Source organism: Aotus nancymaae, unplaced genomic scaffold (genome assembly GCF_030222135.1).
Source record: "Aotus nancymaae isolate 86718 unplaced genomic scaffold, 86718_ANA_hifiasm-v0.15.2.pri h1tg000007l, whole genome shotgun sequence".
In the NCBI taxonomy this organism is placed as follows: domain Eukaryota; kingdom Metazoa; phylum Chordata; class Mammalia; order Primates; family Aotidae; genus Aotus; species Aotus nancymaae.
In genome coordinates, this window is record NW_026988418.1 from 47,466,085 (window position 1) to 47,489,111 (window position 23,027).

The following is a 23,027-nucleotide window of genomic DNA, read 5'->3' on the forward strand; positions in this document are numbered from 1 at the left end:
TAGTACAGAAGGAAGTCTGATTACATTTGTCAATTTAAACTGGACTTTACCTGGCTTCAGTTTTACCAGTCCTCCAGGAGCCTCTTTTTCCATCAGCTCTACCAACATAATTCAAAATGTCCATAGCTACAAACGTGAACACACAAAATTAATTCTTACCATACGTGCTTAAGTGTCTAAAACCCTAATGCACTCTATACACATAAGTGGTGTAAGTGAACCTGGTATATAGGTTAGGATTTGGGCTCAAACAGCCTAATTTTTGAGTTTCTAATTCCAGCACTTGTAAGCAATGAGATCTTGGCACGTTATTTAACTGCTAAGCCTGTTTCTTCTTGGACACTGGGAATAACAAAAGTATCTACCAAAGAGTGAAGACAAATGGTAAAGCACCTAACAGTAGAGGTAAACACAGTATCTGGCACACAGTAAGTACTTAATGTTACTTTATCATTATTAATTTTATTATCGAGGTTGGCTGATAATAGCCCGCAGGCTGGCTGACTGATTTTATAAATAAAGCTTTATGGAAACACAGCCACATCCACTTGCTTACATACTGCCAATGGCTACTTTTCCCGCTACAATGGCAGAGATAAGCAGGTTCAACGAGTTGTAGATCCCACAAAGCTGAAAATATTTACTATATGGACCTATAAAGAAAAAGTTTGCCATGCCCTGTTAACATCATCATCTTCATCAAAGGAGTCAAAGCTCCTGATAGCAGTAGTATCTTCTGCTGCAGGTGGCCATGGAAGCATTTGGCATAAGAAGTAAGACTGAGTTATTGTAATCTAAGAGTTAATAAAATCATTATGAAACTATCACTTATAATTGGACCAGGAAACAGCAAGACCCCTATAATGTAAGAGCTCTGTTTCCAGAACTAAATCCTTAACAAACTTCTCTATGTTACATTTTATACTTTCAGCATTTCATCCTGCTTTTTAATTTTTTTCCCTTCATGAATGAACATGAGGCTAACCAACCTTAAAAACCAGTGATTGCCCAAATGAGTAAGATTAACTCAGGATATCTAAAGATTTCCAATCTTAACTGCGTATTACTGAATCTTGATTTCCATTTTTCAATAATTAAAAAGATAAAGTCTTAAGATGCCTGCAACAGCTCTGCTGCAGAATGACAGTGACGTAGTCAACACTAAACTCCTTGCTGATAGCAGGCAGTCTATGACATGACAGCCTGAAATGTATGCTCATCAGCTGTTTTTCAAATCTAAGGTAAGACAGTTTAGGGGTGTCATGGTATAATATAGGTAAGAGGACTGCCTATAGTCACTTGGAAACCACTCTTCAATAAATCAATCCACACAGTTCTTGTGTCTCTTATTTATACTAGGCCAGCAAAACTGTATTGTAAAGCTCTACTTTTGTGTTTCTTTATTTTTTAATCTACACTATGTGAAATTATGTACATATTTGGATGAAATAGTTTAAAGTTTTGAAAAAGAGCACTGTTTATAATAGCAAACACTTGGAACCAACCCAAATGCCCATCAGTGATAGGCTGGATAAAGAAAATGTGCACATATACACCATGGAATACTATGCAGCCATGAAAAAGGATGAGTTCATGTCCTTTGCAGGGACATGGATAAACATGGAAACCATCATTCTCAGCAAACTGACACAAGAACAGAAAACCAAACACCACATGTTCTCACTCATAAGTGGGTGTTGAACAATAAGAACACATGGACACAGGGAGGGGAACATCACACACTGGGGTCTGTTGAGGGGCAAGGGGCTAGGTGAGGGATAGCAGTGGGTGGGGGAATTGGGGAGGGATAACAATAGAAGAAATACCTAAAGTAGGTGATGGGGTAGGAGAGGGACGCAGCAAACCACCATGGCATGTGTATACCTATGTAACAATCTGCACATATACCCCAGAACTTAAAGTTAAAAAAAAAAAACTACTATTAGGAAAAAAGTAGACACATATGCATAACTGCTATAGTCCATGCTTTTGACTAGTTGCTTCAAAAATGCACAAGCTAAACTTATTTAAATGAACAATTTTATGAAGTTTATTCTAAAATACTTCTTTTGATACTCAGAAACTGAACCTGATTTTTAATATTATCAGTTCTTTGCTATGGAAAATCAGAATGTTCTCTGGCTGAGTTTTCCTCTATGGATTAATCCTACACCAGTCATGTTAAAAATACATGCAACTAAATAAAGCAAAGCAAAATGACTTATTTTCCATTAATCAGTTGTCTAAATTTCTTTATATAAACAAACACCACCAAAAAGCAATTGTATAAAGCATGAAAATAACATTTCATGAGTTACTGTATGCAACCCTTTTACAATTATTTCTAAGCATAGTATTAGCATATTTATTCCCTTAGATGATCTTTGCCAGCTGTTTACCTATTTTTTTATCTTTCTTGTTCATAACAAGTTGATGTAGACGTTCCTTCAGTTTATTATATTCACGCTCCTTTCTCTTCATATCATGATTATACTGAGTAGCTCGACTTGCAATGATATTTTGTAATTTTTGTACCTGAAAAAAGCATTTGCTATTATAATTCCAGTTACAATGAACAAATCCAGAAGAGAAAAGTCCTAACATTCATATCCCCATATAGGTTTTAAAATCCTAGGATGATTCTTCCTTATTTGTAACCACTAGAAACCACTTTTAAAAATATTATATGAATTACATAAAGTTTTATTAATTCTGAAATTTCCAGAAGTGCTAACTTTCTAAATTATCTCCTATACATTTTACCTTACATAAAGACTCTGATCATTTAAAAACCAGATATTCTTTTTTTTTTTTAAATTTTTATTTTTTGAGACAGAGTCTTGCTCTGTCACCCAGGGTAGAGTGCAGTGGTGTGATCTCGGCTCACTGTAACCTCCGCTTCCTAGATTCAAGCAATTCTTCTGCCTCAGTCTCCCAAGTAGCTGGGACTACAGGTGTGCGCCACCATGCCTGGCTAATTTTTGTATTTTTAGTAGAGACAGGGTTTCACCATGTCAGCCAGGCTGATCCTGAACTCCTGACCTGTGATCCATCTGCCCTGGCCTCCCAAAGTGCTGGGATTACAAGCATGAGCCATCACACCCGGCCTAAAACCAGATATTCTTATGGAAGTATTAAAATGATTAAAGCTTCATCTGAGATAAAGAGAATTCATCTTATCATTTTTAGTGAACTCCTTGTATTACTGACTTAAAATCACTTACATTTTTTATTAATCTATGGCAAAGTGAATGAAACCTGTGGTACATGGAAGCAGGTAAACAGGCTCATTTTTCTAATTAAAAACAGTTCTCAAATAAGAGTAAGTCCAAACAGCAGACAGAATCCATTTCAAATATTTGCTGAGTACCTACGACGTGTCAGACACTGCTGTTCAAAGTTTAGATCTATTACACCTTCTCAAGTAGCTCCTGACAGAGTATGTCCTATTCTTTTATAAAGCTATTCCCAACCCCAGCTGGAAATGAACATGATTTACTTAATCCCTACTGAAGATAAACTATATTCAAATCATTTAAGTGTAATCAACAGATCAAGTGAAAATTGTCTGTGAACTCAAGGAAACATGTATAAGTAACCTTACAGTTTAGTTAAAATACTAATTACCTACTAAATACACTACTAATAAACAAATATGGTAAAACAAATCTATCTAAATCACTACAGGGCTCTTTAAGGAAATACACTTCTCAAAAGTCTTTATAATTAAAACAACATATAAAACACTGAAACTATTAAATTTTTATACTTATTTTACACAGTTATATAGTTATTTACACGTCATACTGTAGAGCAATAAAAACATAATGGTTTCTTCCTACACAAATTAAAAAATAATATTTTGACATGCATTAGCACTATAGGTCCAAGTAACCACTAAAGTAGAAATTAGAATTCTGCTAAGTAACCACTAAAGCAGAAATTAGAATTATATATTGTGTCAGAAATTAGATTTTTAATGTGAACTGCTTCTGTGCCCATTTAATGAAGAAACTGCTTGACTAAATGAACAATGCCAGTATTTAAGATAGTGCATGCAAGAAGGGGCACCCCGCGTATCACGTACAGGTATAGCAGAAAATAAAACATCCGCATTTAAAGCATTCTTGTGCCTAAGAAAAAGTGACAGTGAACATGAGTCCAGGAAGGGCAGTCCAGGACACTGGCTGTTACTAGCTATGAACCAATGTATCTAAGCCAAATGGATCCACTGGGGGTGAGGGCTGTTGTGGTGAAGGTACTTGACCTTCCAGTTAAACACTGTACATAAAGGTCCACCACACCTATTTGGGGAAAGATGAATAAATGGTTCTTTCATTTTTCAAGTAAAGTGCCTCTTATGGTCATCTCGTATTACAAAGAAAACAAAAATTTACTTAAACTTCATCTGCAATAACTGACAACTCACCTCATCTTTCTCGTTCTTTAGTAGCTGATGCAAATTCCTGTTCTTACACTGTAACTGTCTGTCTCTCTCCTGAAGCCCAATCATTTCCCTCCTGGAGGTTTCCAGTTGTTCCTAAAACATTTATGTGCAATTTTGATTAAAATTAATGAAAGATGCAGAATAACTGAACTCTTAAAAGAGCAATAACAAGAAGTTATACAACCTAGTATTTATTAGCCAAAATCAAATGTTAGTGGCACATGAAATGTTTATTTAAAGGAATTATTATAAAGCACAATATAAAATTATAATATTTAAATTTACATATCAAATTTTAATTGATATCAAATTGTGTATATATATACAATAGTATATATAGATTCCTGGAAAGAGCATCACTCCATGATGCTGCCACTGAATATTTTCGAAGTTTATTTTTAATGCTTTTTAACCCTTCTATACCACACTTTTGAAGATCTCCTCAGGTAAATCAATGTATCATCCTTCGAGAGTGTACCTGGCTTTGAAAAAGAAGCAAAAGTGACTTGGAGCTAAGTCTGAAGAAAAAGATGGGTGACCAAGCAAAGTGGTAACACTTCAAGTCACAGAAATGGGACTTCTGTGTGACACCACTTCTCCCTGCAGGTGGTAGAGTCTCTGAAGGCACTTCCCAGAGAGGAATCGCAGCAAAACCAGAATTAGTATGAGACAAGACGCTCATTTTAAATGCTTATCGCATTTCCCGAGGAACCATGCCGAGTTTTGATGAGGCCACCCACATGAAATATTTTTAAAATCACACTCTTATTTTTATAAAATTCAAAGGCCAATCAAGTTATGTCATAACCAACCATAAATAATAATGTGTACAATTTCTATAAGAACAGATCTCAAGAAGATACAGAAAATGTAAGAACATAACTTGGATAACTCTAAGGTTGTCAATTTTTGGCACCCTTTTTTTAGAATGTGTATAACTTGCCACTAGGCAGATCAGATGGCATGGCATAACTTACAGCACTAGGCCAGCTGATATGTGGCATATATGTGAAATCAGAAATTCACTCAGAGCGACTATCAACACTTTACCTGAACTCAGCATCACCCCTGAACATCTGCACACACCCCTCCTTGCTTTCTTAGTGAATCACATCGCCATCCTCAGTAACTCAAGGCAGAGCAAGGCAGAGACATGAATGGGGTCTTGAATTTCCAAATTCTTATCTTTCATAAAATCCTACCCATTCTACCTCCTAAGTGTTCTTCAGATCTCACTCTTACTACTCTCATTAGCACTACCATAGTACATAAAGGTTTGCTAACCAGGCATCCTTATCACAAGGCTTCCTGAGTCCCCTAACTCCATCCCAAATACAAATCTGCAATCCCCCTGTAATTTCTCCATCCCATGCCAGAATATTTATACATTGTCTTCCCCCTGTTTACAACTCCTCAGTGCTTCCCTGTTTTTGTACAATTCCTTTTGTATCATCTGGAGATGAGGCTCCAGCCCTACTTTATACCGCTCTTCATACCCATCACATACCCATTGCAGCCCCAACAGAGATATTTGTGGTTCCTCTAAAGTGCAATGATCTCTCATGCCACTACACTTATACAAGTCATATATTCTGCCTAGAATGCTATGTCCAAACTCTAGCAAATTGCTACTTATTCTTCCAATCTCAGATCAAGTGTTACCTCTCTGTGAACCTTCCCTTGCCTCCTACACCAAGAACAATTAATGAAACAAACAGTTATGTTTCAATATGTCTCCTTCCCCTGGACTGTAATCTCCTCGCTAACAAGGACTGGGGTTTCACTTGTCTCTGAAACTCAGTGCCTAGCACATAAATACTCAATAAATTTTGTTCAACAAGTTGAATGAATCATATGCTAGATCTAGCAACTTTTCCAGATAGATTGGCAACTTTCCCCACTGAATATACATTTCTGTCCAAAATAACAAGATTCTGGCCCAGGTCAAATCCCATATTAGAAGACATCCTGGAGAAACAGTCTATGCTCTGGGTAGTCCTAATAAATGGGACCACTCTTTGAAGGAAAGGCTCAATAGCCTCCGATCACCAACATATCATTATATAATTATTTGCTAGCTACTTACAAGACACGTGGCCAAAAGTTACAACTCTGGATCAGCCTAATCCTTAATAAGACCTTCCATAGATCTCTCTAATCTGGATTAAAGTAGCATCCATAACTCATAACCTTTTCATAAGCCTGGGGGCACCAACTACCCCCTCCAATCTATCACAGTTTCCCAGTCAGCCAAGACACATAGCTGGATCATCTATCCTTTAGGAATATAGGATGCACAAAAGTCTAAAAACATTATTAGGAGAAAACACACTTTTATTATTGTGTATGAGCCAAGAAGACAACATAAGACAGCATTATCAATGACAGGCTGGCAGGCTGGTAGGGACAGGTGCTCATTAAGAGTGAAGATGTCTCTAAACCAATCCCCAAGTGTTTCTAGTATTTCCACATAGGCCAACTCCATGCCATTTCTTTATAGCACATTTCCTGCTAAGGGATTTAAAAATGTTTTATAGAAAGGTCCTATTAGTCTCTCACAGAGCTCAAAGATTCAAGATTCTGAGTGGGTTTTTTGTTGGTTTTCTCAGATGGCGTGGGATGGGAGTGGATGTACACAAAGAAAAATAAGGAAAAGTAAAAGCGCACGTACCAACAGATGAAAACTAAAAGGAAGCTGATCATCTGACAGTATGCAAATGCAAAGGCTTTGATTTTCACAAATAACAAAACCCAATATAGAATAGTATATTTAGGAAAAAATGTGACTTGGATTCATTGATTTATGTTACATCCTTAATAATACACAACTATAAGTCCTGACCACACCATGATTTTGAATGCCTGTTCCCTTTTCCTTGAATAAACATTTTTAAAATAAAAATGAAAACATAAAAGGAAGAAAAAGAAATAAATCAAAATAGAAACCATTATCAAATATTCTACATTTTAAAGGTAGTAGGTTCAATGGTCCTGTGAAAAATACTTCCTTTTTCTTAAGAGAAAAGCAAGTTTACTAAAGCATTTTTCTATGGTCTTTTCTGGAGACACAGGGCTTCTAAGAGAAGTTATCTAGTCTGCTTTAATTATTGACCCTTACCTCATTTGGCATCATAGATGTCTTAATAATACTTTTCTTGGAATTAACTTGTGCAGCCTCTTACAATAAGACTTTTAAATGAAGCATATACTTTATTAACCAAGATTTGATGGGGTGAGGGAATCCTTATTTTCCTAAAACATAAATATTTCCTAATCTAACTTTTTACAGATTCAGTCATTAAACAGCTCAACAAATTAATGCCTTAAATATGCTTTAGGTATTGGGAAGCAGACATGCACAAACTATAAGTTCACTTCTATTTACTTGTTTAAAAAGAAAACCCTAAAGCTTTTTAAGAAAACCTTGAAATATTTGATAAAGTCAGTAAAAATTTATAGTATTCCATTATATAATTATGGCATTAAAATGAAGATATGCAATTTGTACCTTAAGTTTTGAGTAGCAGCTCTGTAGATGGTCCATATCACTTCCCAGCTTCAAATTCTGCGTTTCCACATTTTCCTGAGCTAGAAGGTTCTTCCGCTGAAGCACAAGCAGCTCATTCATACAATTTAAAACAGCTACTATATTTAATTCTCTCTTTGTCTCTTTACCTTTGGATTCCTCATATAATGAAGGAAAACCAAAAGTAGTCAATTCCTGGTAGGAGAAAATATTTTCTTAAAGTTGGTTACAGTTGAGGAGATATTGGTCAGAGTATACAAACTTTCAGTTAGAGAGGAGAGTAAGTTCAATAGCTCTATTGTACCACACGGTGACCATAGCTAATAACAATGTACTATATTTCTGAAATTGCTGAGAGAGCAGATTCTCACCACAAAAAATGATAATATGTATGTGAGGTATGCACATTAATTAACTTGAACCATTCCACAATGTATATTCTGAAACATCACGTTGTACATGGCAAATATATTCAATTTTTGTCAATTAAAAATAAATGTTATTTTAAAAGGTTGGTTACTGGACAACATAGTAAAAAAAATCAAAAGACAGAAATCTTTTCTGAGAAATATAGAAATTATCTTGAAATAGTTAAGAAAACGGTAAATATCCCAAAGGACAAAGAGTTAAGAGGATGGGGCTCTTTCAGCCTCTGCTATGAATCTGTGACATGGAGCAAGGCACTTGGGTTTCTGCATCAATAAAGTGATGGCTAGACCCTCAGTGGAGGAGCCCCTGGGACAATGAGGAGGCCAAGCTTCTCCAAACAAAAAAAGCCTTGCATCTAGATGAGTTCATCACCAAAATTATCTGGTATCTAAGTTTCAGGGGCACTACATAAACAACAAACTTGTGTTTGACAAATGTTTTTCTCATAACTTTGATACATTCTATTATATAACATGATTTATGCTATTTTTTAAAGAAACATGTTACCTGATCAAGATATGAAATACTCTGTTCAATATTATCTTCTGTGCAGAAGGCACTGAAAAAACTGTGCACATTTTTTGATAAAGGTATTGAAGAACATAGCACTTGCTGTGAGTATAAACTTGATGGAGACATCTTTGTTTCTGAGGTATGTTGAGAGATAGTTTTGCTTTCTGAAAGAATAAAAGGCATTTATATAAATGATTTAGAAAAATGTGCATAAAGCTAACAAAATCTCCGTTACTAAAGACTTTGAATTATATATACATGTAAACATAGATATAATATACACATACATATTTTAAGGTATTTTCAAATTAGGACAAAGCTTCCTTTTTATGAAAACTATACACTTATTTTTCCAAAAAGATACAACTAAAGTGGTATTCTCAGTAGGCATGAAAGTATTTTATAACCATTGTCTCTCTTTAGTCACATCTTCAACATCTGCAATAATTATTTTATATTTTCATTGAAAAATTCACCATTGGAGTTTCTGCTTTAGTTTACAATTATTTAGACTTAGTTACCTGAAGACAGACCTGGATCTGTAACAGTCATCCAATCTCCCATAGCAATCTCTAGAGCCAGGATACCTGAGGAACTAGTTCAGCAGTGAAACACTTAGTCCAGCTGCTTTCACTCTTCTATGTAGGCATCTCCTTAAAAAGCAAATTACAGAATAATAGCATCTGATTTAAAATATCAAAGCCAAAATAAACGCAATGCTTATGTATTAGCTGTATGTGCTTCAAAACAGAAAATTTTGCAATATTTATTCCCATGCACAGATATAGAACATGGTGTGTGTGTGTGGATATATATAAACATAAATAATATGTAAGGATCAAGGTTAAAGGCTTCCCAAGTTCTACTGAGGTATTCATATTACTTTATATAAAAGATACATGGTACATTATTTGATTCAATATACATCTAAGGTATAGCACTGTACTAAGTAGTATTTCATACTATACCCTTTAAAATAAAAGACAATTACTTATGTAGATGAGAAGATGAAAAACTTCTTCTTGGCCAGCATTTCCATTTTTGTTTGTTTTTATCAACTATATTGGCAAAACTTGTAAATTACAATTTCCAGTGTTGGCAACGATGTAGAGAAATGAACACTTCCATAGACTCTCTCCAGATTATAGCAATTTATACTACTACCAAGAAAGTTGACAATACGTATCAAGTTTTAAAAATGAAAATATATTTTGATCCAGAAAAATCTACTTCTAAAATATCACCCTAATAAAGTGATGTGTACGAAGATTAATCTAAAATTTGTTCTTTACAATAACAAAAAACCAAGAATAACATGCATGTTTTCATAGAACAATGGGTAAGTAAACAATATATTTATGCAGTGTTTAAACATAACTGTGTACAATTAGGGTGGCTAACATACAACCAGAAATACAAATGAATGGTACAGACTAAGTATTAGACGCCTTTTCTGTTTCCATTTATGTTTTCACTTTTTTATAGAGACAATGGAAAAGATAAATATTTCTCCATCATAAGAAAAACAATTCAAATGAAATTGTAAGTGGCAACTGGCAATTGACTTCAAGGTCAGAGGGAAGAGGAGGAAGGGTGAAGATTGCAGGCAACCTGGGGAACACGTGTCAACACTTTGGACAGCTGCTTCTCAGCTACAATAAATTGTGATCAAGGGGAAACTGGTTGTATTGATCTTGATGTTTTTATGAGATACTGAAACTCTGGATTTTTATGTGAAGTCTCCCAATTTTAAAATATTAGTAGCTAAATAATCTGAGAAGTGGTTACACTGGTATACACAAGTTCAATGTAAGTTTTACATTTAAGATATATGCACTTGAACTGTAAGTTATACCTGAAACAACAGCACTATGTAATAAGCCAAATAAAATGTGTCTTTAGGCCAGATCTGGACTGTGGATCAAGAGTTCACAATGACTGTTCTAAATATTTAAGACGGTGGTAAAATATTCACAATATAATGTTAAATGAAAATTCAGGCCAGCCACAGTGGCTTATGCCTGTAATCCCAGCATTTTGGATGGCTGAGATGGGGGGGATCACTTGAAGTCAGGAGTTCAAGACCAGCCTGGCCAACATGGTGAACCCCGTCTCTACTAAAAATACAAAAATTAGCCAGGCATGGCGGTGGGCATCTGTAATCTCAGCTACTCAAGAGGATGAAGCAGGAGAATCACATGAACCCAGGAGGAGGAGGCTGCAGTGAGCCAAGATCACACCACTGCACTCCAGCCTGGGTGACAGAGTGAAACTTCAACTCAAAAAAGAAAGAAATTTACATTCATTCAATAAATACTAACTGAGCTCCTACTATGTGCTACTACATTTTTCTAGGCACAAGGGAGGCCATGCTCTCAAGAAGTGAAGTTCTGATGGAGGTAGAAATAAATACTAAAGAAGTGAGTAACAAGCTAAAATAACATAACAGAATGATAACTAAAAAGAAAATAAAACATGGTAATATGAGAGTATTAAGGTAGGGAACATCTGGATCAGTGAGAGAACCTCCACTGAAACAGTGACATCTGAAGTAAAACCTAAATGATACGGAGTCTGCCACAAGAAAATTGATGACCAGAGCAGCCCGGGTGAAGGAAACAACAGATACAAAGACCTAAGATGAATATTAATGTGTTAAGGATGAAAACCAGAGAGGCCAGTATATTTGAAGCACAGTAAAAAAGGATAGAGCGTAGCAAGTTGGATTTCCAGCAAACTGACACAAGAACACAAAATCAAACACCGCATGTTCTCACTCATAGGTGGGTGTTGAACAACGAGAATATATGGACACAGGGAGGGGAGCACTATACACTGGGGTCTGATGGGGGCAAATAGGGGAGGGACAGCGGGGGGTGGGGAGTTGGGGTGAGAGAGCATGGGGAGAAATGCCACATATAGGTGAAGGGGAGGAAGGCAGCAAATCACACTGCCACGTATGCACCTATGCAACAATCTTGCGTGTTCTTCACATGTACCCCAAAACCTAAAATGCAATAAAAAAAAAAAAAGAAAGATTACTGTGGCTACTCTGTGAGTAGACTGTAGTTAGGCAATTGTAAAAAGTGGGAAGAAATCAGAAGGCTACTGCAATAGTTCAGGCAAGATGACCCATGTAACAGTGGAAGCAGAAACAGGCAGATGAATTAGGGATGCATTCTGGAGACAGAACCTTCAGGACTCAAAGATGGATTGAAACGTGGGCAAAAAAGAAATCGAAGATGATTTCTAAGTCGTAGAGCGGCATACAATATATACTAAGGCAGATGATGTTATGTGTCATATTACATGTTATGATGTTACACACACACATACACACAGAAGGTAATTTAGTCTGGCAATGGTCTTTTGCCATTTTCCTACTCATGTGCTTGGTAAGGAAAGGCAACTTGAACTGTTTTGTTATTCTCACTCTCCTTAAATGGGTGTCTTTAGCAACAGGATGAGAAAGATAAAGGTTGAGTCTGTACCAACTAAGAATGAGTCTGATTTTACTTTTGGCTTTCTGAGACAATCACTGTAAGTAAAACAGAATCCAAGGGACGATAAACCCTTCTATTTTAATAGAACTCTGCTTTGGGTAAATTCCTTAACCTCTCTGAGCCATAGCTTCTTCACAGGTAAATTACCGTAACAATGAAACATCCCAAGAGAAAAGGCGTAAAGTACTTATCCTAGGAGGTAAGTCATATGTAGCACACTGCTTAACATATAAGACACACATAAGCTAATATTAATCATCATCATCATCATCATCACCATCATCATCATCTAGACACAGGGCTATTTGGTATAAATGACAGCCTTCTAAAACCTGTAACAAAATGCACCACTGCTCTTAATAAAGGTTGAACACAAATTCTTAGACGATCTAGAGACAAATATCTTTATAAAGACATGGTAGGCAGTGAGCTAATTTCTGTAATCAACTGGTTGGGGGAAGAAACAAGATCAGAAGAGAAAGTAATAGGTTCCTTTCCAATTTCTTTTTGTTCTGTCAAGGTTATTTGTAAATAAGACAATAGTGCCTTAAGTGTCTTTTCTCCTCATACAGAAAGAACACCAAAATGTGTCTATTATATATCCATTCTTTAAAACTGCAAATTAAGTCAGTTACTCTCTCTCTGTGAATTTAGCTCTCCTGTGTCTATAGGTTAGACAGTGAATTGTTCCCCATCCTATTGATACAAACAAACTTAATAAAATGTTTATAATGAAAACCAAAACCCCATTTTGAAGTCCTATGAAATGAAAAACTTATTAACAGTATATGATTTCACACAATCTAAAAGTTTCCATGAATCCTCTTCTGTTCAATGATGTACCAATTACATGCTAGGAGACTTGTGATAAAAGAAAAGTTGCCGCCAGGCGCGGTGGCTCACGCCTGTAATCCTAGCACTTTGGGAGGCTGAGGCGGGTGGATCACGAGGTCAAGAGATCGAAACCATCCTGGTCAACATGGTGAAACGCCGTCTCTACTAAAAATACAAAAAATTAGCTGGGCATGGTGGCGTGTGCCTGTAATCCCAGCTACTCAGGAGGCTGAGGCAGGAGAACTGCCTGAACCCAGGAGGCGGAGGTTGCAGTGGGCCGAGATCATGCCATTGCACTCCAGCCTGGGTAGCAAGAGCGAAACTCCGTCTCAAAAAAAAAAAAAAAAAAAGAAAAGAAAAGTTACCCAGTTTTTCCAAGAAGGGGGACTTACAACTCTTTATCAATACATACCCTAAAACTAAGAAGTGAATTTAACCAACTTATTGCATTCTAGCTCAATCATAGCTAAAACCGCATTGCTGAAGTTTGCAAAGTATTTTTATGAAGATGGTAAACTAAGTCAATGTTAATTTCAAAAGCAAAAGAAAAAGGTAACAGAAGCATTATCTGTTTTGCATAAATATAATACCATCACAAGCCCAGTTCAACTTGAAAGTGTTGTCAAATGCAACCAAGAAGGACTCCATTACAAAGTCAGTGCAGGAACACAGGTTAATATTATAAATTAATCAAATACTAGGAAGCTATTATATAATGGACATGATTACTCCTCAAAAGTGGACTAAGAACTTAGTTATTCAGGCCGGGCGCAGTGGCTCACACCTGTAATTTCAATACTTTGGGAGGCCAAAGTGGGCGGATCACTTGAGGTCAGGATTTTGAGACCAGCCTGGTAAACATGGTGAAAACCTGTATCTATTAAAAATGCAAAAATTAGCCGGGTTTAGTGGTGGGTGCCTGTAGTCCTAGCTACTTGAACTTGGGAGGTTGGGGTTGCAGTAAGCTGAGATCACACTACTGCACTCCAGCCTGGGCAACAGCGCGAGACTGTTTCCAAAAAAAAAAAAAAAAGAACTTAGTTATTCTAGTACTGTTACCATAGTTACATTAGAAGAAAATGGTAAGTAGTGATTCATGTTTTAGTTCAAGTAATTTGTAACGTAACAAATATTCTCTCTTTATGAATATTGTTGGTTAGGGTATGTGAAAGGAAAATACACCTTGGGACCCCAAAATCACTAAGCCAAAGGGAAAAGTCAAGCTGGGAACTGCATGAGGCAAACGTGCCTTCCATTTTATTCCTAAATAAAATAGCTACAAAGATAAAAAAGCTACATTTGTCCAAAATTCTTTATGGGCCTCAAGATGTTTACCCTAAAACACTTTTGTTAGATTTCACTCTTGCAGTTTAAATTGATAGCTTATCTCCCCAGGTGCGGGACAAAGGACAGAGCTCAAAGTCATCCCTCTGCTTACCTGAGACAAACACACATCTGATTGCTTCCTATGCCCTATTATTTACGTAAAAATGCAGATTCGATGAACCAGACTAAGGCATAAGTCTATATTCCTCTATCTTCCTCTCACATGTAAATTGCCTATTCAGTGAAAGGCTGATCAAAGACCAAAAGAATGCAACCTTTCATCTCATCTACCTGTGTCCTAGAAGCCCCCACCCCGCTTTCCCTTCCACTTCAAATTGTGCCACCTTTTCAGACTGAACATGAATGTACATCTTACACCTACTGACTGATGTCTCATGTCTCCCTAAAATACATAAAACCAAGCTGTGTCCCAACCACCTTGGACACATGTCGTCAGGACCTCCTGAGGCTGCGTCACAGATGTCTCCTTAACCTTGGCAAAATAAACTAAATTGAGACCTGTCTCAGATACTATTGGGTGCATAGCTAGCTACCCACATTCCAAGATGGATCATATTCATGAGTGAATTTTATGAGCAAAACTTGAAGATTAAAGGATTTAAATATCTTGTAAAAGACATTTCATTCATCTAAGATTGTTGGGGAACAATCCTGAAATACATCATCATAGCAAGAAAAATGTATAAAGTAATCCATAAATAAGAGACATAGTTTTGTTCATTAGTGGTGGGTAACATGTATACAGTCATCTAATAAACTTCCTTGTTCAAAGTACTTCTCATTATAGATTCCAATCAATGTCTTTATACTATAATAGAAATCTTATAATAATTTCAGTAAAAGCATTACCTTACTATTTTTGAAAAAGTACTTTTCAAGTACTGTATCTTCCCTATATGTCGCTATGGGTTGCAAAGTACTAATGCCATATACTTCAGGTATAAAATAAACAAGGGAACTCTGGTCTTTTCTGGGTAAAATGATCACGCAGAGTTTAAATCTATCATTCTTCATGCCCAAGTGTTTTCTCTTTTGCTTTCTTTCTGTATTACAGATAGGAACTAGGGCTCAGAGAGATCAACTAAGGCTTCCAATTGGTTGTGAAGCCAGGAAACGAATCTGATTTCAAAACTCTGTGCTCTTTTTTTTTTTTGAGATGGAGTCTTGCTCTGTCACCCAGGCTGGAGTACAGTGGCGTAATCTCAGCTCACTGCTACCTCCGCCTCCCAAGTTCAAGTGATTCTTGTTTTAGCCTCCTGAGTAACTGGGATTATAGGTGGGTGCCTGGCTAATTTTTTTATTTTTAGTAGAGATGGGCTTTCACCATGTTGGCCAGGCTGGTCTCAAACTCCTGACCACAAGTGATCTGCCTGTGTCAGCCTCCCAAAGTGCTGGGATTACAGGCATGAGCCACTGTGCCCGGCCAACTCTGTGCTCTTTTCATTCTATCGCTATTCAACCTTCCAACTCTGTACACATAAATCTCTATCAAGTATGCACATATAACTGAAAATGGAATATAATCAAAATGATTTCCATTGTCTCTTTAGAAGACTGTGTTTTTATAGTTCATTTTAAATGATTCTATTCAGAGCATACAATTCTCACCGGAACTTATATACACTTAAATTGAGGCACACATGTAAAATTGATCTCTGCTTGGCCACAAACAATAGCTTAGTTCTTATACTTCTCTATTGTAAATATTAACATAACATTGAAACTAACTTTACAGACCTTTAAGCAAAAACATCCTGTGGTTCTGGTTAATCACACCTGTTTCTTCGATCAGAAAAGTTCCTTGGCTAGCTCATCTTTTTCCTTCTACCCCAAAAACGAAGAGGTTCTCAATACACAACAATAACTTGTAGAACTTTGGGTAGGCAGTCTCTAAGATGGCTTTCAGTTATTCCTGCCTTCTGGTGGACACACCCTTGGGTTATTCTGTTCCTTGAGCATGGGCTAGATTTACTGACTAGCTTCCAACAAATAGAATACAGCAGAAGTGAAGGGATTTCACTTCCAAAATTAGGTTATAAAAAGGCTGTGGCTTCCATGTGAGGTTCTTTTTTACTTGCTGCCTCTTAGATCCCTCTTCCTGGGGAAAACAAGCCATTACATTGGAGCAGCTCTATGAGAGGTCCGTGTGGCAAGGAACTGATGTCTGAGGTCAACAGACCTGAGGCCTGCCAAGAGCCACACAAGTGAGTTTAGAACTAGATCTTACCTCAGTCAAACCTTGAGATGACTGCAGCCCTAACAGCTTGACAGCCTAGTGAGACACGCTGAGCCAGAAGCACTCAGCTAAGCTGTGCTCAGATTCCTGACTCATCTATTGTAAGCTGGCTGTTTAAGCTGCTAAATTTTGGAGAAATCTGTTATGAAGCAATAGATTAATATGCGTTTTAAAATATGTATATCATATATAAATTTCTTGAGAAATTTCTGATTCCCTTCTAAAACTTATGACATAATTTACTGAAAGATAACTAAAACTGATTCCATACACCGCAAATGCCACTGATCAGGTTTTTAACAGTATCATTCAGTATTACAATTAATCATTTCATATTATTATGGTTACATGCCTTCCCCACTAGTTTATGAACTTCTAGAGGGCAGGCAATGTATGCATCTTTGTAGCCAACAGTACCTAAAAAATAGCAGGTGCTCAGTAAATGTTTACAATATGAACCGAGTCCCACATATGGCACACTCACTTCAGTCTCTGTGCCTCCACCTGCTTTCTTCTTGCACCTATCTCAAAACTAACACTTTTGCAAAACAGTGCACAACCACCGTCCCTGCCACATAACCTTCTCCAACTACTCTAGCTCACCAATCTCAGTCTCTAAGCCCTCCATATACTTATTGGTTTGTTTCACCTTTCCCATCCACACTCTCAAGTACCACACATTTTACATTTCTGTATACCCTCCCACTAAGCTTAAAGGATGGCATAATCGATGAACATGCAAGTAAATAACTGATAGCAAATTAACATGTTCATTCTGGCAGGTAGAAATAGAATACAGAGGAAGGAAAACAGCAATAGAAAAGGTGCAAAAGAAGAGTCAATCCTTTAGAGAAAAGAACTACTCTCAATTCTCATTTGTCTTGTCCTCTTCACCCCTAAATCTCTGCAGCTACAACTAAAAGAGAACTCTTCAGAAACACAGTATCCTGATTACAAGATTTTCCTCACAAAGTACACTACTTTAAGTGTTCTTTTCAAGCTCACTTGAAATTCAAACTTGAGAAGGTACAATTGCCTACCTACTCAGAATTCTAAAACAATTTCAGCTGTCAGAAAATAAAAGCTTTCCATGATAAAGGAACATGGTAACTTTACACCATCTGGGCTTCTAAACATTGCACAGAATTTTTCACAAACAGAGCTAACTGAGGTCTTGCTAAAATCTCACAAAGTTAGAGTTACCACACTGTTGGATTAAGAAAATAAAGCTAAGTCTTTTAACATTAGTCCTATCTTACAAATTCAGTCCTAAAACTTAAGAATTTAGTTATCAGTATTTCCTTTTGAAAACTAAATATATTACAATTATTTAAAACTATAATACCACCTTCAACTATGATTTTGTTACAAGAGACTATAGCTTTGAATTCCATTACAAATATCTCTGCACCTTAAAATCGTTCAGATGTACACATCAGTACAAAAACACATTAAATCCAACCTCAGAAAATCTACTCTTTACTAATTTAAAATCTAACCTATTTCTTCTGAGTGGTGTAATTTTATAGATATTTTCCATAGAAATAAACTCTTCCTCATAAATTTAAATACACATGAATGGTGGAAACTCAAAAATTGATATTAACAATTTGCCTTTTTGATGTTTTGTGGTCAATAGAGGATTTATAGTTGGAAAGTACAGTGCAAACAATGCAAGCCTCAAGGGCCCAGGTCAACAGACTGGGTCATATCTGCACGTCAAGACTCTCTCTTCAAGCTGGTTTCCTCACCTGTAAAATGGGGTGATGATAATCTACTTCTTAAGGTTATGGGTATTTAATGGAATAAGAGGTAGAAAACTAAGTACACTATAACTAGGACATAGGGTGCTGGTTTAATAACACATGTGCCAGGAGCTATTCTAAATGTTTTACGTATATTATTAAGTCAATCTTCACAACAATCTTATATTATTTTTTCCCTTTTACAGATAAGGAAATTGATGCCGAGAGGTTAGGTAATTTGCCCAAGGTCACAGAGCTAGCAAGTGGCAGAGGCAGGAATCCAATCTCCAACCCCACATTGGACTGCAAAGCCCATTCTCTTAACCATCACACATTGTTGCTTCAGTGGGTGAGGGGCTCAGGAAGCAGCATCTCCTCCTACCACTCCTTTAAGAACCAGTAAAGACAGAACTCAATCATATCTCCCAACTGGGTTCAGACTGCAGAAAATAGTGTGAACACACAAATTATGGTACTATTCATAGTGTATCTCTGGGTTAAGGGATATAATCTCAGTGAAGTTAATAAAAGAACAAAAGAGTTAAAATCTATAAAGTTAGACCATCCAGTTCCAAACCCTGGCTTCCCCACTTACAGACTAAGTGATCCTGAACATAAATCTTCTCTGGGCCCCACTTTCCTCATCTGCAAAAGGAGGGTAAAAGCAGTTTACCTCAAAAATTAGGTGGTTAAATAGTAAATTCAGTTATTAAATTTCTTTAGTAATTTTATTAAATAAGCTTATGCATATAGAGGGTTTAAAAAAAGGTCTTGGGTACATGGCAAGTGCTCAATAAATATTAGCCACTACTAGCTATTTTACTCTTGGAAAGGCTTCCATCATATTTTGTTAAGCAATTAAAAAGAGTTACAAAATCATATCTAACATGAGCTTATTGGTTTTTAGAAAAAAAAACAATGTCAGTAGATATATACAGGTATAAATTCTACTCTATAAACACAGAAGTTTGTATAAGGACAGAAAAAACTGGAAGAAAAAAACTTAAAAATAGGGAAAAGGCAAGGGCAGGACTTTCATTCATGTACTTTAATGCACAAAAATATAATTTTTACTTTATTGTCTGTCTTCCAAATTTTCTATAAATGAATGTATTTTCCACATAAAGAAAAAAAAATCTGTTTTTAAAAGGCAATTATGGTGACGATAAGCAGAGGAAATGGGGATGAACAGCACCACTCTCAAACACCAAAACTAATGGTAGAATGGTACGAGTGATTTAAAAAAATGCGTAAAATAAAAAGGCAAGCAGCCTTGTTGGGCAAAAACTGGTTAGAAAATTATACAGATGTCCTAGAGTTTTTTAAGATAATCAATTACATAAGGAAAATAGCACTTTACCAGAGGTCAGTAGTTTGGGCAATTCCAGCAGTTTAAATGTATAAATCCTTCCACTAATCAATTATACTTCTAGGCACATAAGAGAGCAAGCATAATATATATTGAGGACATTGTTGAATTGCAGTATTATTTGAAATGGCAAAAATTAGAGACAATCTTAATATCCATCATGGTCAAACAGTTAAAAGCCAACACATATGGTACAGCCAGGCTATTCTGGGATTATTAAAGATGAAAGCACATCTGCATGTACAGCACGAAAAAAGAAGTTACAGGTTAGAACAGTATGATCACCATTTTTTGTTAAATCAAACTACCTATATATTTAGGGGCAAGTTCTGGAAAAATTACGAACTATTACAAATGACCTTCCTGGGGATGGAATGATTGGGGGGATAGGGAGGGGTGGAAGGCCAGGGCTTTCTCCTCTTCCACAGCATATCTGTATATAGCTTGAATGTTTTAGGAGCATGTATTATTGTGTAAAATTTTTAGAGGCAGAGTATTCAAGCACAGTTAAATGAGATAATGTGTGAAAGTACTCTTAGCTCAATTCCAGAAAGTAGCACCTGCCCGTGAGTGGAAATCTCAACTAAGACAAATGCCACCAATCAAGTACACTTCTAGCACCTATTCCACATATGCACGCATACCCATGAGCAAAGGTAATGCAGTTTTCACATATATGGGAATGTCTGTCAGAACCTGGCCCATCAGGAAGACAGAGAACAGAAACACAGAGGCCAGACTTTTCCCCACCTGCTGTGAAGGGCAAAGCCATGGTGTGCTGGCAGACCTGGTAAAAGTGGACTCTCCCCCTGGCTTAACGAATAATCCAACCTTGGTAAGAGGAAAGAGGGAAACTGACTTTATAACTATTAACATGCTCTTCAAAAACGAATGCTCTTAACCTTCAATGAATGAAACAACTAAGAAGGTGCATTTCCACTTCAAGAGACAGTTCACAAAATTAAACACGGTAGGGACTTCATCTATGTACACCATCTGATATTCCATTATACACTGACTATTTATTGCTATGTTTTCATCTGTTTTGGACTTGGCTGCCAATTAAACTGTTAGTTTTCCCTGAGAGAGCATTGGACTGAGCATCAGAGGCCACGGTTCTCAGCAACACTTCTATTATTTATTGAGTAACCTTGAACTGGTCATAATTTTTTCAGGTTTCAGTTTCCACATCTGTAAAATTCTGAAGTCAAACTAGATGTTCTTTAAAGAATTTCCAGTTCTATTACCTTTGATTTTTACATTTCTCATGGGACCCAAATATGGAACTGAGTACAGCTATTTATATCAAAATTATTTTTTCTTCACTTTTTTTTTTTTTTTAAATAGAGTCTCACTCTGTTGTCCAGGCTGGAGTGAAGTGGCACAATTTTGGCTCACTGCAACCTCTGCCTTCCAGGTTCAAGTGATTCTCCTGCCTCAACCTCCCAAGGTATGCAACCTACAGGTGCATACCACCGCACCCAGCTAACATTTGTATTTTTAGTAGAGACAGGGTTTCATCATGTTGGCCAGATTGGTCTCGAACTCCTTGGCCAGATGGGTCTTGAACTCCTGACCTTGTGATCTGCCCGCCTGGGCCTCCAAAGTGCTGGAATTATAGGCATGAACCATCATGCCCAGCCTTTTCTTCACATTTTTATAACAATGTGCACATATTGTCTTTACAACCCAATGTTTAGCAAATGAGATTTTACCTAACTTTAATAATTTATTAAGCTGTAGCATTTACTTGGAACAATTGTAAGCATCATATGTGTATGAATTTATTCAACCTTACAATGATCCACATAAATACTTTCCAAGATAAGGAAACTGAAGCCTGGAGTTTTATTGACCTAGGACACAGAGCTATAACACAATAAAGCCAAAATTCAAACCCTGGTAGTCTAGCACATTTATCATTACACCCTACTATCTTTATTACAGGAGACGGTAAAGTATACACTATTCAAGCTTTTTCTTTTTTAAGTTCTGGGATACATGTGCAGAATGTGCAGGTTTGTTACATGTGCCATGGTAGTTAGCTGCACCTATCAACCCATCATCTAGGTTTTAAGACCCACAGGTATTAGGTATTTGTCCTAATGCTCTTCCTCCCCTCAAGCTGCTTTTTCAAACTGAACAAGTATTCTCTTCTTTACCACCTCACCTGAAACTAAATTATACTCAAATAATTATGCCAATTAAATAACTGGAATGGGAACTGTACAAAAGCAGTCCATATATTAAATGCTGTATGTAGCTATTCAAAAAATTTTTCTAAAAAACCTAGCAAATATATAGCCGGTCTTTCTCTGCACTGCCATCTCTTCTCTTTGTATTTCTATAACACTTAATATGACCTCTATTACAGACCAGACCTAACTGGAATAAAATTTCTCTCCCATCACCTCAACTGAGTTCTTGGTTGGCAGGCTTGTCAGCATATTCTTTGTACCCCACTTCTGTATTAGGCATCATCAACGATGCAAAGTTGGACCCCAAACAAGACTGCTGAATGAACATCCAACTACATTCAAGGATGTATTAGTGTAAGGTTTGCTACTGTTTTAGTACAATAGACAAGTCAACACTTTAACCATGCCGCAACTTAGAAGGGCTTTCAACCTAATCTTGACTGGTGCCAGCTCAAAGAAGGAGCAAGGTGATTCAAGGCAGGAATCAAGAGCATGACAATTTAGAAACCATGTATCAGTTTCAAATTCTTCCAGTGTACACATAGGAATAGCAGCGATCATATTCTTACAAGATGATTACTAAGAAAAGAGGAAAAAAGGCCCTTTTTAGAAGTCTGTCAACTTCTAAGGTTAAAAGTCAGCTAAGATCCAAATCCAATCTAAAAATTACTATTTATTGGTATTTTACTCCTCAAATAATAAAATGGTAATAACATCCACTAAAAGCATTGGAAATAACAAATAAACCAAACATAATTCATGAATCTACTAAGTGTTTTTTCAATGATTTAGTCCAAATTCAATCATTGGTTATAGTTCTCAAAGTGTGGTCCTGGGACCAGCAGCACCAACATCACCTGGGAACTTGTTAAAAATGCAA

At 36.6% G+C, this 23,027-nt stretch overlaps 1 protein-coding gene across 3 annotated transcripts in view; it reads right to left on the reverse strand.

The window, feature by feature from the left end:
- SSX2IP (SSX family member 2 interacting protein) overlaps positions 1–23,027 on the reverse strand; it is a 72,826-nt gene that overhangs the window by 17,540 nt on the left and 32,259 nt on the right. For all 3 annotated transcript variants that reach the window (XM_064372573.1, XM_064372572.1, XM_064372574.1), the window contains exons 2-7: positions 9,437–9,568; positions 8,910–9,079; positions 7,956–8,168; positions 4,430–4,540; positions 2,400–2,535; positions 51–126 (exon numbers count right to left, since the gene is read on the reverse strand). In XM_064372573.1, the coding sequence (XP_064228643.1) occupies positions 51–126; positions 2,400–2,535; positions 4,430–4,540; positions 7,956–8,168; positions 8,910–9,079; positions 9,437–9,479 (749 nt within the window). In that variant the 5' untranslated portion in view covers positions 9,480–9,568. The remainder of the gene's footprint in view (positions 1–50; positions 127–2,399; positions 2,536–4,429; positions 4,541–7,955; positions 8,169–8,909; positions 9,080–9,436; positions 9,569–23,027) is intronic.